Source organism: Oryx dammah, unplaced genomic scaffold, assembly GCF_014754425.2.
Source record: "Oryx dammah isolate SB20612 unplaced genomic scaffold, SCBI_Odam_1.1 HiC_scaffold_28, whole genome shotgun sequence".
Taxonomy (NCBI): Eukaryota; Metazoa; Chordata; class Mammalia; order Artiodactyla; family Bovidae; genus Oryx; species Oryx dammah.
In genome coordinates, this window is record NW_024070212.1 from 64,753,442 (window position 1) to 64,766,705 (window position 13,264).

Consider the following 13,264-nt stretch of genomic DNA (forward strand, 5'->3'; position numbering starts at 1 on the left):
ATGACATTGCTTTGCAAAATATTTTTGTCCTTTTTCTTGTTGCTATATTCATAATAAAGCTCTTTTAATTCTTTAATTGAAAGATTATTTGTGAACCAGATAATTTTAGGTGAATGTTTCATTAAAGGAAATGTCCATTTACCTCTGGTGCTGATTCAGTTTCCGTATTGTTTATGTCCTCAATCTATTGAATAAGAATTTCATATCATTACATTACATCAGATTTCTGCGTTTTGCTTTAAACATACAACTGAAAAGTAATTTAGTTGTGATTTATGGTAAATTTTCAAAATTTAGAATTTTGGAAGTATTTTTGTGTTGCTCCAAATTAGCCAATTATGTCCTTTACCTTCTATTATTTTTTGCATTTTGATATCAATGTCTTGGGAACAGTATATTAAGAAAAAATTAAAATAAAGCCTACCTTTGTAATTCTGGAATTTGAATAACGGACCAAGTTCTTACAACATGGCTGTGAGCTTACAACCAACAGTTATTAAATAAACAAGCAATTTAAACTGAAGTACAGAAGCATTTCTCCACTCTCTGCCACAATGAAAGGAAAACCTACCATTAGCAACCATCATGACTATATTTTATAATATGGCCAAAATATAACTGACACAATAATAAAGTGCAGTGAAAGGTATAGGCTTTCACATGTCTAGTTTAGAAGGAAAAACAATCATAACTGTTTATTGTATATTTTGACCAGATCTATATAGGAAAGGTCCTCATTCCAAAGAAGGGAGCTCCATTTGGCCAATAAGGTTAGCAGGCTAATGTACATAACAGAGTGAGAAATGACAGAAAGATGATTTAAATAGCACAATGTTTGAAGTCTCAGAAAAAAGAAACATAAACAATGGGAAAATGAAAAACTTAGAAAGTAAAAATTCAAATTGTTTATTGTTTTAATTTGATTTCTAACACCAGTGAAAGAATCTGGAAGTAGTCTGTTCCTCACTCAGGCTAAGGGAATTCAGCTGTACCTTGCTCATACTAGGAACTGGGCTGGTTTAATCCCTGTTCTCTCATCATCCCTCTTTTCTACAGTCTCCATCAAGGGAGAAATTACTCATTTTATTAAGATATCAAATTTCTTGAAAAATAAATTATTCTGAACAAATTGTTTTTTAAAAAATAAATCTATTGTATATTTTAATAATTTAAATAGTTTTGTTCAGAATAATTTGCTTTGTTATGGAATTATCTATTATACTGATTTGCTGTGTAAATGATGAAACTTTGATTGAATGATAAATGATACTATGAAAAATTTTAGTAGATCTATAATAAAATAATTATAAAATTATTTCCCTTCAAAAGAGTGATAATAATTACTCTACAATTTGTGGTAATCTCAATAAAAAGTTCTAGGAGGTATGGTGAGAAGTGAGAAATTGAGAGCATAGGGAAAAAAATTTAAATTTTTTAACCCCAGATTTCTTTTTCTTGGTGCTACCACCTTTTCAGATTTTTATTAGCTTGCAGTAGATAATAAACTATTGTGTTGGCCAAAAAATTCATTTGGGTTTTTCTGTAAGCTGGCTCTAGTAGCATTTAGTTGCCTTTAACTTCATTTGAAACAATTTTGTTAGATTGTATTGTGACAGTTGTCATATCTGCGTGCATTTAAAAAAAGTTAGCAAAATTGGTGAATTTCGTGCAGCCATTTTAATATTGAAGGTGGAATAAAAAATGCTTTATTATTTTGAGAAAGGTAAAAACACAACTGAAATGCACAAAAGTCTTGTGCAGTGCATGGAGAAGGTGCTGACTGATGGAACGTGTCAAAAGTGATTTTCAAAGTTTTGTGCTGGAGATTTCTTGCTGGATGATACTCCATGGTTAGGTAGACCAGTTAAAGTTGATAGTGATCAAATCAAGACATTAACTGAGAACAATCAGCCTTATACCAAAAGTGAGATATTTGACATATTCAAAATATCCAAATCAAGCACTGAAAATAATTTATACCAGCTTGGTTATGTTAATTGCTTTGATGTTTGGGTTCCATATAAACAACAACAACAAAATTTTCTTGATTATATTTCCAAATGTGATTCTCTACTTAAACATAATGAAAATGCTCCATTTTAAAAACAGATTTTGACAAGCAAAGAAAAATGGATACTGTACAATAATGTGGAATGGAAGAGATTCATGGGGCAAGCAAAATGAACCACCACCAACCACACCAAAGGCCAGACTTCCTTCCAAAGAAGGTGATGTTGTATATATTGTGGGACTGGAAGAGAGTCCTCTATCATAAGCTTCTTCTGGAAAACCAAACAATTAATTCCAACAAGTACTGCTCCCAATTAAACCAACTGAAAGTAACACTCCATGAAAACCATCTGGAATTAATCAACAGAAAATGCATAATCTTCCATCAAGATAAGACAAGACTCCATGTTTTTTTGATGACCAGCAAAAACTGTTACAGCTTGGCTAGGAAGTTCTGATTCATCCACCATATTCACCAGCTGTTGCACCTTCAGATTTTCACTTATTTTGGTTTTTAAAAAGTTATCTTAAGGGAAAAAACTTCAGTTCCCTAAAAGACTGTAAAAGGTACCTGGAATAGTTGTTTGATCAAAAAGATATAAAGTTTTGGGAAGATGGAATTATGAAGTTGCCTGAGAAATGTAGTGGAATGAAATAGTGAATAGGTTGTTCAATAAAGTTCTTGGTGAAAATGAAAAATGTGTCTTTTCTTTATACTTTGAAACTGAAGGAACTTTTTGGCCAACCCAATATATTTGGAGGAGTTTTCCTTTGTTTGGTTCGGTGTCTTTTTGTTTTTGCTTTCTTCTTTGCTCATTTTAAACCATTATCAAAACAACAAAAGATAGAATTTTTTTTCATTGGGTTTCAACAAACAAGGAAAAAGATGAATTTGCCTAAGCATTCATGGTCTCAGTATATTCACAGAGAACTGAAACGTTCAGTTTGATTATAGTGCTAGGTTTTCAGAAGCTACCATGGAAGAGTTGCTTCCCAACTCTCTCTTTTGATTCATGGGGGAAAAAACTCCTTTTGCTCCTTCCCAAATCAATTTCCTTGCTCCCTTTTCTCTTTAACAGCTCAGTCTCCCACCAATAACTTCTCTTTTTCTACTTTCATAGATGTTACCCTTGTCCATCAAAATACCCTAGAAGATAACTGCTGCTGCTGCTGCTAAGTCGCTTCAGTCTTGTCTGACTCTGTGCAACCCCATAGACAGCAGCCCACCAGGCTCCCCCGTTCCTGGGATTCTCCAGGCAAGAACACTGGAGTGGGTTGCCATTTCCTCCTCCAATGCATGAAAGTGAAAAGTGAAAGTGAAGTCGCTCAGTCTTGTTCGACTCTTAGTGACCCCATGGACTGCAGCCTACCAGGCTCCTCCGTCCATGGGACTTTCCAGGCAAGAGTACTGGAGTGGGGTGCCATTGCCTTCTCTAGATAACTAGACTATACCAAATTAAGATCTCCCCCAAATTTTATTGGTGTTTGATTCCAACATGCTATATACAAAATATTTCTATTTTTAATTCATCATAATAAGAAGGGGACAGCAGAGGATGAGATAGTTGGATGGCATCACCAACTCAATGGACATGAGTTTGAGCAAGCTCCAGGAGATGATGAAGGACAGGGAAGCCTGGTGTGCTGCAGTCCATGGGGTTGCAAGGAGTTGGACATGACTGAACAACAAAAATAATCTAGAATCTCAGAACTGGTAATTATTTCGAACATTACTCAGCTACTCATCTGACTCAAAAATCCTATCTATAGTAAAGGACTTGTACAAGATGATTTTTTATTAAGACTCTTCTTAACTACCTATATCACGCTTTACTTCTTATATTCAAAGGTAGATTAAATTTTATTAGATTTGAGTGGAAAATGTACTTAATTAGGTTTTAAAATTAGATTTCCCATATTTACAAAATGAAATTACTGTTAATAGTTTATATTGCTCTACCTACATATTCTCAAATAATTCAATAGGCTAAAATTTTTATTAACCAAGATTCTCTTGCCATACAGTATCTATGATTACTAAAATGGTTCTTTATCATGATTAGCTTTTTTCCATTTCTTTCTGAGTACCCTGTCTTCATCAGATTCATATTCACCTCTTCAACACATACATAGTTCTTTGTGAAACCACTGCCTGCATATTCAGTTCATGGGGTTGTAGTGGGTCTCAAAGTCTAGTGTGTAATCAGTGCTTCTTGGAAAAGAACACAAGATTTAAAAGAAGTAGACTAACCCCACGTGTATACTCATTATTTCCTGCCAAGCACCATATATTTTAATTATATATTTTACTATAATTTTATTACCTTCTTTTACCATTTGTATTATAAATATAATTACATATAGTGATATGTTTTATATTTATAACATATAACCTAAAATGTTCATTTTTTAATAATTGTGCTCCCTTTTGAAATTTCATTTCAAAATGAACCCTAATCTTTGATGACTGGAGGTGACAGAGGTGAAGTATACCATTCTTTCTTTACACAAAGAGATATGAAGTGATAAAATATAGAAAATCCCAATTCTTTTCTATAATTTCATCTGACATATATCATTATTTGCCACCATACAAATGGCTACTTGTGCCATAAAAGTGGTTATTTGCAAAGTCAGAGTAAATAAATTTCCTTGACATGCAAATATGGCATATGCTTTGCCTTCTTTGTCATTTTTCTGTTTGTTTTGGGGTTTTTTGTTTGTTTGTTTGTTTGTTTGGCAATGCTGTGCAGCTTGTAGGATCTTAGTTCCTTGACCAAGGATTGAACCTGAACTCCCAGCAGAGAAAGTGCTGAGTCCTAATCACTGGACTGCCAGGGAAGTCCCTGTCACTTTTTTTCAGAAAAGTTGTAGGAACTGAAAGAAGCATAGCAAATAGATTTAAGACACTTAAAGCAAAGGCAAAAAGGAGCCAAGTACAACCTCACAATAAAAATGGTTATGAAAGAGACAATATACTGTGAACATTATGTTAGGATAATTGTTAAAATGTTGATAAGAAAAGGGAAAACTAAAATGGTTTCATGATATTTTATTTATATGTACTACTATTTAGATGAAATATTCATTTATAGCCCACTTACTTTATACCAGGCACTGTCCTAAATGCTTCCATTTATTAACTCATATAATCTTAATAAAACTCTGAGAGATAAACACCATTATTGTACTAGTTTAGTTTCACTAAAATCAGTATATTAATCATCACTTTTGATAGTACAATGTAGACAAGGTTAAAGCACATAAGCAATATAACTGTCTTCTGGCGTTTTTTTCAACTCTATGACTACAGATCATTTATAATATAAAACAAATATCAATATATTAGAGAAACTTTTGTGAACTGATCAGTTCTTTACTTAATAAAATGTTCATTTTGACTATTAGAATTTCAAGTTTCTATGTCATTATAATCATTAATCATTTTGAGAGATTAACTTTTTCTGGAACTTAGATCAGATTCTTGAGTATTTTAAAATTTTTACCAGCCTCTTAGTTCTCATCTTTTGAGCAGAAAATATATGGGAATTTTAAGTTCATTAAGAGATTCTATAAAATCATAGTAATAATGTCTTTCTTCTTCTAGTTTGTTCTTCATGGCTGTGTGCATCAGGAATGGCTACGTAAAGGACATGACTGTCACACCTATCTCCCCTCTCCTACTACCATCCCCAACTTGCTAATAATACCATTATTGAATAAAATGTGACTTAATTTTGTTACACGTTACAAATAATTGAGTAGGAAGATATTCTAATTAAGCCTTAGTGCTTGATAATAACCAGCAAGTATTTTTGATTGCTATTAAAAGCTCAGCATTTTGTTACATGTCTGGATAATTTACGTGTGAATTTGCCTTATATCTTTGTAAAATTTTCTAATGTGTCAAGAAAAATATGGAATGTGGACAGAATAAGACAGTATATAACAAAGGTCTTCTCGGTACTCAACCTTGAAATAGACACATTCTGCCCTTATCCTTCTAAGCATTCGATATTAATATTATGCTTAAGACCTTACTTTCATGCTAGCTACTATTTAATAGGTTTATGTTATAATAAAACACTTTGATTAGGCAACATACTGGTTAGTTTTACTCTGTACAATTAGTTTCTGAAGCAAATACTGACTTAATATCTATTGTATACCTGCTCGGCCCTTCTTGCTAATTCACGTTGTATCTTCCTCTTCTCTAAAAGATCCTGCTCAATTCGGCGTTTTCGTTCCTCCTCCGTCCTCTTCCTTTGTTCCTCTTGTCTTTGTTTCTCCATTTCAGCAAATTTACCTTTAACAGTTCCTAAGAATATATGAAACAAGTTTGACATTTTGTTTTGTTTCTTTGTTTGCAGTTTTATTTACAGTTTACCCCTCAAGTGGCTTACCTGTTAGCTTTGGGACATAAGCCTTTTCTACTTTAGAAGATACCTCTTCATCATCAGAAGCAAGCATTTCTTTAATCTAGATGGGTAAATAGATTAACATGAACATGTCCAAACTTCAGACTAAATCATATTATATGCAGAGTTTGAAATTAGCTTATAAATGCAGAAAATATTTTAAGTACAGTTAATATGAAATGTGGTTAATGTGAATAATAAAATGTAAATTTAAATAATGAAAATGAATATTTGCACAAGAATAAAATAAAAATAAAATAAAATAACCTCCTGCTTTCTCCTGTTCCATTCTCTCTCTCTAATATATTGTTCTTTTCTTCTTTGCTTTTCGTCTCTAGATCTCCTTTGATTTCTTTCTTCCCTTGCTCTCTGCATGGCTTCAAACTTATCCTTTACATCACCCTTGCCAAGTTTTGGCACATAGGTTTTTGGTATAGGTTTAGATGAAGAAAGCAGAATCTTCATTAGAAGAAAATAAAGAGAAGAAAGTTAAAAAAAATAAGAAAGGAAGAAATTAGGTAAAGATAGATCAGAATAAGCAATATAAGAAATATTTATCAAAACCGAATATAGAAATGAGTTTGAAACCTTTATTTGTATAAGAATCAGATTAGATACTTTCTAAAATCTAAGTATGAAAGATGATATTACAGAAAATATGAGAGTAAAAATGTTAATATATTGCAAGGAAGTCCCATTTTGTATGTGTTCCACTGAAGCTGAATGCTGGAAAAATATAAACTTTGAAGACTGGATTCCAATTCTAAACAACCTGTATTCTACTGACCTATTCATTACTAAAGATTCAGATTTTACATTACTTCCTTTAAAGATGCCCAGTCTAATTTTAATAAGTTAGATAAGTTGAAAACATAGCAAAAAGCTTAAGCCTAATTTACATATTAATTTTCTTGCTTGTTTCTGTATCTAATATGAGGAAAATTGAAGAGCCTTTGCTTCTCATTTGCGGTTGAGGTGAGCTATCATCTTTGTGCACCAGCAGTGATTTTTGTTGTTACTACTGCTATGCTGCCCATCTAGAACGTCTTTAAGCCAACACTGAAAATACGTGAGAATGCTGTATCATTCCAAGTAGGATGTGCTCCAAGGGGAAAATTCCCAAATGACAAACAAGCTTTCCAAAGAAGGAGGAATCTGTTAAAAGACTGGAGAAACGGGTTTCCTCCATTTTGAAACCAGGAAAGCAAATTATTTTCATCCTTTTGAAAATTATGCTGATCTCTGAAAGAAGTTTCAGTAAATAAAACTTCATCCCCTCAGAACACCAAACTCCTTCTCCTAGTGATAATGGCAAATTGATTAATCTGTGGCATACACAGCCTCTATTTTATTTTCTACTTATGGTATCATTGATTTCTCATAAGAGTATATGTCAATTCTGGTTTTTCTTAATACTGAAAAAACAACTTCTAAGATTTGTCAGTATATTATGTTAAAATTTACTCAAGATGCTAGCCATCACATCCACTTTATCATCACACACAAAATTTTATAATCATGCTTCCTAGATAAGAATCCAAATGAAAATACTGAGACCAGCCTGTGAATTTTATCTCTTCTTATGTCTTACATCTTGACACTATGTTACTAGGAACTTCTGTGGATGACCTTTCCACCAGTTGCCCTTCCAGCAGTTGTGCAGTCAATGCTATGATTCCCCCATTTTTTAACTTGTAAGTTAAAAAGCTTACCTCAGCCTTTTGGGAAATATCATTCATGTTTGCTCTATGTGGTCTTGGGGTGATTATGAAGCTTTGTAATTTTTTGCACCTGAAAAAAAATATTAGTATTGAGTAAGAATTTTTGATGACTTAATTTTTAACGTGCTATATAAATATTTTTATAAAGAGAAATAGCACATTTATTACCCATAAAAAAATAATGACATAATCTAAGCACATAATTAATTATAGTAACTCTCAGTTCTTTCCCCAAGATTTAGGGTATAGAAGGTATAAGGTGCATGGTGTTAAAAAAATCTTTGTAAGTTAATAACCCAAAATAGTTTAGTGAATGTATCAAGTTCCTGTGCAAAGAATTTATATTGTTACTGGATGTGTATTATTCTATAATTATCAACGAGGTCAGGTGGTTGATCATGTTATTTGGATCTTCTATGTCTTTACTAAAAAAAATTTGTTTTGGTCTAGTTCTTAACCTATATGGAATTGTCTATTCCTTTAATTCTGTCATTTTTATTTCATGTAATTTCATACTTTTAACAATGCATATGCATGTGTGTGTATGTACATATGCCATTCCCCTTTTCTGCCTACTTCTGTATTGACTGGATATTTTTTAGAATTTTATTTTAATTTGTCTATCAGCTTTAAATTTTTAATTTTTAAAAAATTCGAAGGTATAATAGACATATAGTAGGCTATATTTTTTGAAAGTGCACAGTTCAATAAGTTCTGACATATGTATATACCCAGGACACTATCGGGACAATCAAGATATATATAGGGATTCCCCGGTTGTCCAGTGGTTAGAACTCAGTACTTTCACTGTCACGGCCTGTGTTCAATCACTGGTTAGGAAACTGAGATCCCAGAAGCCACACAGTGCAGCCAAAAAAAAAAGAAAGAAAAAAACTGAATATATACTTACACCCAAAAGTATCTCAGATCTCCTTAACCTCCCTTTTCTTTCAGCTGTTCCCACCTCCATTCCTAGGCAGATAATGCTTTCTGTCATTTGTAGATTAGTTTAAGTTTTCTATGAAAGGAATCATACAAGCATGTACTCTACTGTTCAGCTTCTTTCACCATGCATAATTATTTTGAGATTCATCCATGTCATTGCATATATCAAAAGTTCATTTCTTTTTATTATTGAATAATATTCCATTGTATGAATATACCAGAGTTAACCACTGTTAATCATTCATCTGCGGATGGACATTTAAGTTGTTTCCAATTACTATTACAAATAAAGCTGGTATGAATATTCATGTACAAGTCTGTGTGTGGACATACGCTTTTTTATTTCTCTTGGGTAAATAAATGAAGTATAATGGCTAGGCCTTACAGTAAATGTATGTTCAACTTTTTAAAGAACTGCCAAACTGTTTTCTAAATGCCTGTACTATTTTATCTTCCCACCAATATGAGAGCTATACTTTCTCTGCATCTTTGTCAACACTTAGTATAATCTTTTTAATTTCAGACATTCTAAATGTACGCAGTGACATATTATGGTATTAATTAACATTCCCTGATACCTAATGATATTGAACATCTTTTCATATATTTCTATCTGTAAATATTCTTTTTTGAAAGTGTCTACTTAAATCTTTTGCCCATTTTATTGTTGTTCAGTTGCTAAGTCAGGTCTGACTCTTTGCAGTCCCATGGACTGCAGCACACCAAGCTTCCTCATCCTTCACTTTGAGAGTTTGCTTAAACTCATGTCCATTGAGTCGGTGATGCCATCCAACCATCTCATCCTCTGTTTCCCACCTTTCCTCTTGCCCTCAATCTTTCCCTGCATCAGAGTCTTTTCCAATCAGTTGGTTCTTTTCATCAGGTGGCCTAAGTATTTCTGTGTCTGTGAGATAATTATGTTTTTTTAATCTTCATTATGGTGAACTGCGTTAATTTGCTTTCAAATGTTAAATAGACCTTATATTCCCAGGATAAAATTCATCATGCATTATCCTTTAACATACTGATAATTTGATAAAAACTTTTGAGAAGTTTTGCATCCATGTTTATAGAGCATATTGGTCTGCAGATTTTTTTTCTTATAACGTCTGTTTTTGTTAACAGAGTAATACTGCTCTCATAGAATGAGTTGAGAAGTATTTCCTTTTCTTTAATCTTCCCTAAGAAATTTCTTCCATTTCTTTATGTTTCATGCAGAATTGGTATTAGTTTTTCCTTAAATATTTGCTAGAACTTCCCAGTGAAGCCATCTGGGGCTGAAGTTTTCTTTTGTGGCAGGAGAAAATATGGTAGGAGGGAGGTGGACATGATTCCATGTAATTATTAACAAGTTCTAAACTTTGGTCATTTAGTAGGTCTGTGAGTGCTTACTATATTATTAACAATAATTGCCCAATAAAAGTAGGTCATGCATGAATGAGAGTGTCATTAACCAAGGTTTGAGTAATCTATGCGCCTGAGATAAAAATAACAAACAGCTCTAGTTCTGTTCTCTTACCTGAGCCATTCTATTATATCTAGAGTTACCTATTAGATATTTCTTCCTGTATAACTAACAAAACCTAGTCTTCATTGTCATAGCTTCTCAAGTTTTAGAGTTATTTATGGTTCATTCTTCTTCTATATCTAATTTTAACAGATTATCACAATTTGTTAATGTTACTTTCAAATTTGTTCTTATATGTTAATTACTTCACTATTTTCACTGCTCCAGTATTAATACAGCCTTCATCACCTCACAGTTTGATTACTACAATTTGATAATCAGACCTAAATCTAAATTCCAACTCTACTGCTTCCTGGTTAGGATTAGGTAACATATGTTATCTCAAGAATAATGCCTTACGTTATTAGGTATCAATAATTTTGATTGATTTCATTACTCATGATCTCCCTTACCCTTTTTAGCAAAAACGAATTCCCTGCCAGTGAGCATATGTTAACATGTTATTTGTGCAATTTAAAATAGTAATACAAAAGGGTATGATGAAAATTTGTGCAATCTCATGAGATTATAAGGACTGATCATTTTAGCTGAATTAATTGATCAGTGGGAAGTCTTTTTATCCTGGTGAAATTAAATAAAATTGTGTGGCTTGTTGATACTGTCAATAGTAATCCTGGAGAATAAATGGATCAGTTAACCCTTGTCACCTAGTTAAAAAAAAATCAAATTAAATTTTGACCTCTTTATAGATTCAGAATAAAATATTGATTTTTTAAATTTAGTATGAACAAAACCACTTAAAATAGTTTTTAAAGTGTCATTTCAGTATTCTGAGCTCTCATTTTGAAAGTCTGTGAAAATTTGAATAGTACTAATGTTAACGTTATTGCTTAAAATATAAGCAAACTATCCTTTGCTGACAGTTTACTCTGTTCTGAGCTTTGAGGATAAAAAAATTGTAGCAAAATAAGTTTATTAGCTTTTGTTTTTTAAGGTGTAAATTACAAACCAGTAGGACCCATATATCTTTCATAGTTTTCGGTTGAACAAAAAAAAATTCAAAATCAAGCAGATAAATATTTGTAGAATTTATAGATATTTTTAAAAGACATTACACTGCCTGGTAGAAACAATAGCAGGATTTCATTGCTAACTCTGTTGTCTTTCTGTGCTAAACCAGGGTTAAAGGTATAAATTTGACTACATTTGGTTTATTAATTTTACAGGTAAAAATTCTGTTCCACAGTCATTGACTGCATTGTATTCTCTCACTGGTACTATTGTACTTTCTCACTAGCACTATCTCACTAGTATATCCTTTTATCACAATATGAATAATTTATGATAATAATCCAAGCTAATAGTTATTGAGCCTTTACTGTGTGCCAGGTAATATACCAGCTGATTAACAATCATTATTTCATTTATTTTCCACAATAATCCTGTGAAGTGAATACTATCATCAAACCCTATCTCAAAAAACTTTCCAAACTCAGTCATTTAAAATTTCTTAAAATATTAATATGAGAAAAATGTCTTGGAGTTTCTCTAGCAGGATTTGAAGGCTTATGGAAATTGTTACAGCAAATGAGACTTAGAAAAGTCAAGTAACTTGCCAAAGACCACACAAATAATGAGTGGTGGACAAAGGGGACAGGGATTGGCAGTGTGACTACTGAGTCTGCACTCTTACCCATTGTATTATGCTGATGCCAAGAAAGCAGCACAACTGCTTTGTGTGATGGGGACGAGGGGAATACCAACCAGCTTAGAAGCTTTGACTTACTTGTGTAATCAACAGAGCCTTTAATCCAATTATTTGAGAACCACAATTCCGAGCAGTAGAAATATGTCGGAAGCTGAAAAGACATGATTAATGGTATTCTCTACATTTAGTGAATTTGTAATCTTTAGCTGGCAAATAATAGCAGAATACGGTGCTGGATAAATTGAGAAACAGGTATTTTTCCCTATGAGAGCATCTCAGAGTTTTTATTTAAGTAGCTTATTTCCTTTTAAAGTGATACAGGCTAACAGTTATTCTCTTGACGTTAAGCAGAACACAGACTGATGTTACGAAATTATTCGCAGGTACTGAATGAAATGCTGCTATCTCAGCTGGTTGCGGTTTAGAATTTATTTAGTAAACTCATTCATGTGGGATGAAGTCAGGGGCCGTTTGGGCTCTGATTTTTAAAGTGCCCAAGTCAGCAACATGCAAGCAGCACTCTGACTGCTGCAACTAATGACAATGAAGAATCCAGAAACAATATTCACATGTATGTTATTCTCTTGATTAAGGAACACATGGATATATTCTATCATTCTGCTAAATTGCCAAAAGTACAAAAGGCTTCTACATTTTTATCTAACAGAACATTATTTAACAGTGTACTCCAAATTCCCTTTTATTTGTTTAGTGATTGAGAATTTTGATTTTATGAAAACTTTTTATTTTTTTAATGCTGTTGTTGCTTAGTTGTTAAGTAGTGTCCAACTCTTTGTGACCCCATGGACTATAGCCCGCCAGGATCCTCTGTCCATGTGATTTCCAAGGCAAGAATACTGGAGTAGGTTGCCATTTCCTTCTCCAGGGGCTCCTCCTGACCCAGGGGTCGAACCCACATCTCCTACACTGGCAGGCACTGGCAGTCGGACTCTACCACTGAAGCACCGGGCTGCAGCCAGGTCTTAGTTGCAGT

General features: G+C 32.9%; 1 protein-coding gene across 9 annotated transcripts in view; it reads right to left on the bottom strand.

The window, feature by feature from the left end:
- Positions 1–13,264, bottom strand: part of NEXN (nexilin F-actin binding protein) — a 54,081-nt gene that overhangs the window by 24,344 nt on the left and 16,473 nt on the right. For 3 of the 9 annotated variants that reach the window (XM_040232514.1, XM_040232516.1, XM_040232517.1), the window contains exons 2-6: positions 8,141–8,219; positions 6,696–6,887; positions 6,414–6,489; positions 6,180–6,328; positions 143–184 (exon numbers count right to left, since the gene is read on the bottom strand). In XM_040232514.1, coding sequence (XP_040088448.1) covers positions 143–184; positions 6,180–6,328; positions 6,414–6,489; positions 6,696–6,887; positions 8,141–8,167 — 486 coding nt within the window. In that variant the 5' untranslated portion in view covers positions 8,168–8,219. Of the gene's footprint in view, positions 1–142; positions 185–6,179; positions 6,329–6,413; positions 6,490–6,695; positions 6,888–8,140; positions 8,220–12,348; positions 12,417–13,264 lie in introns of those variants that run through there. The other 6 variants (XM_040232519.1, XM_040232520.1, XM_040232521.1 and 3 more) reach the window with 4 other exon arrangements.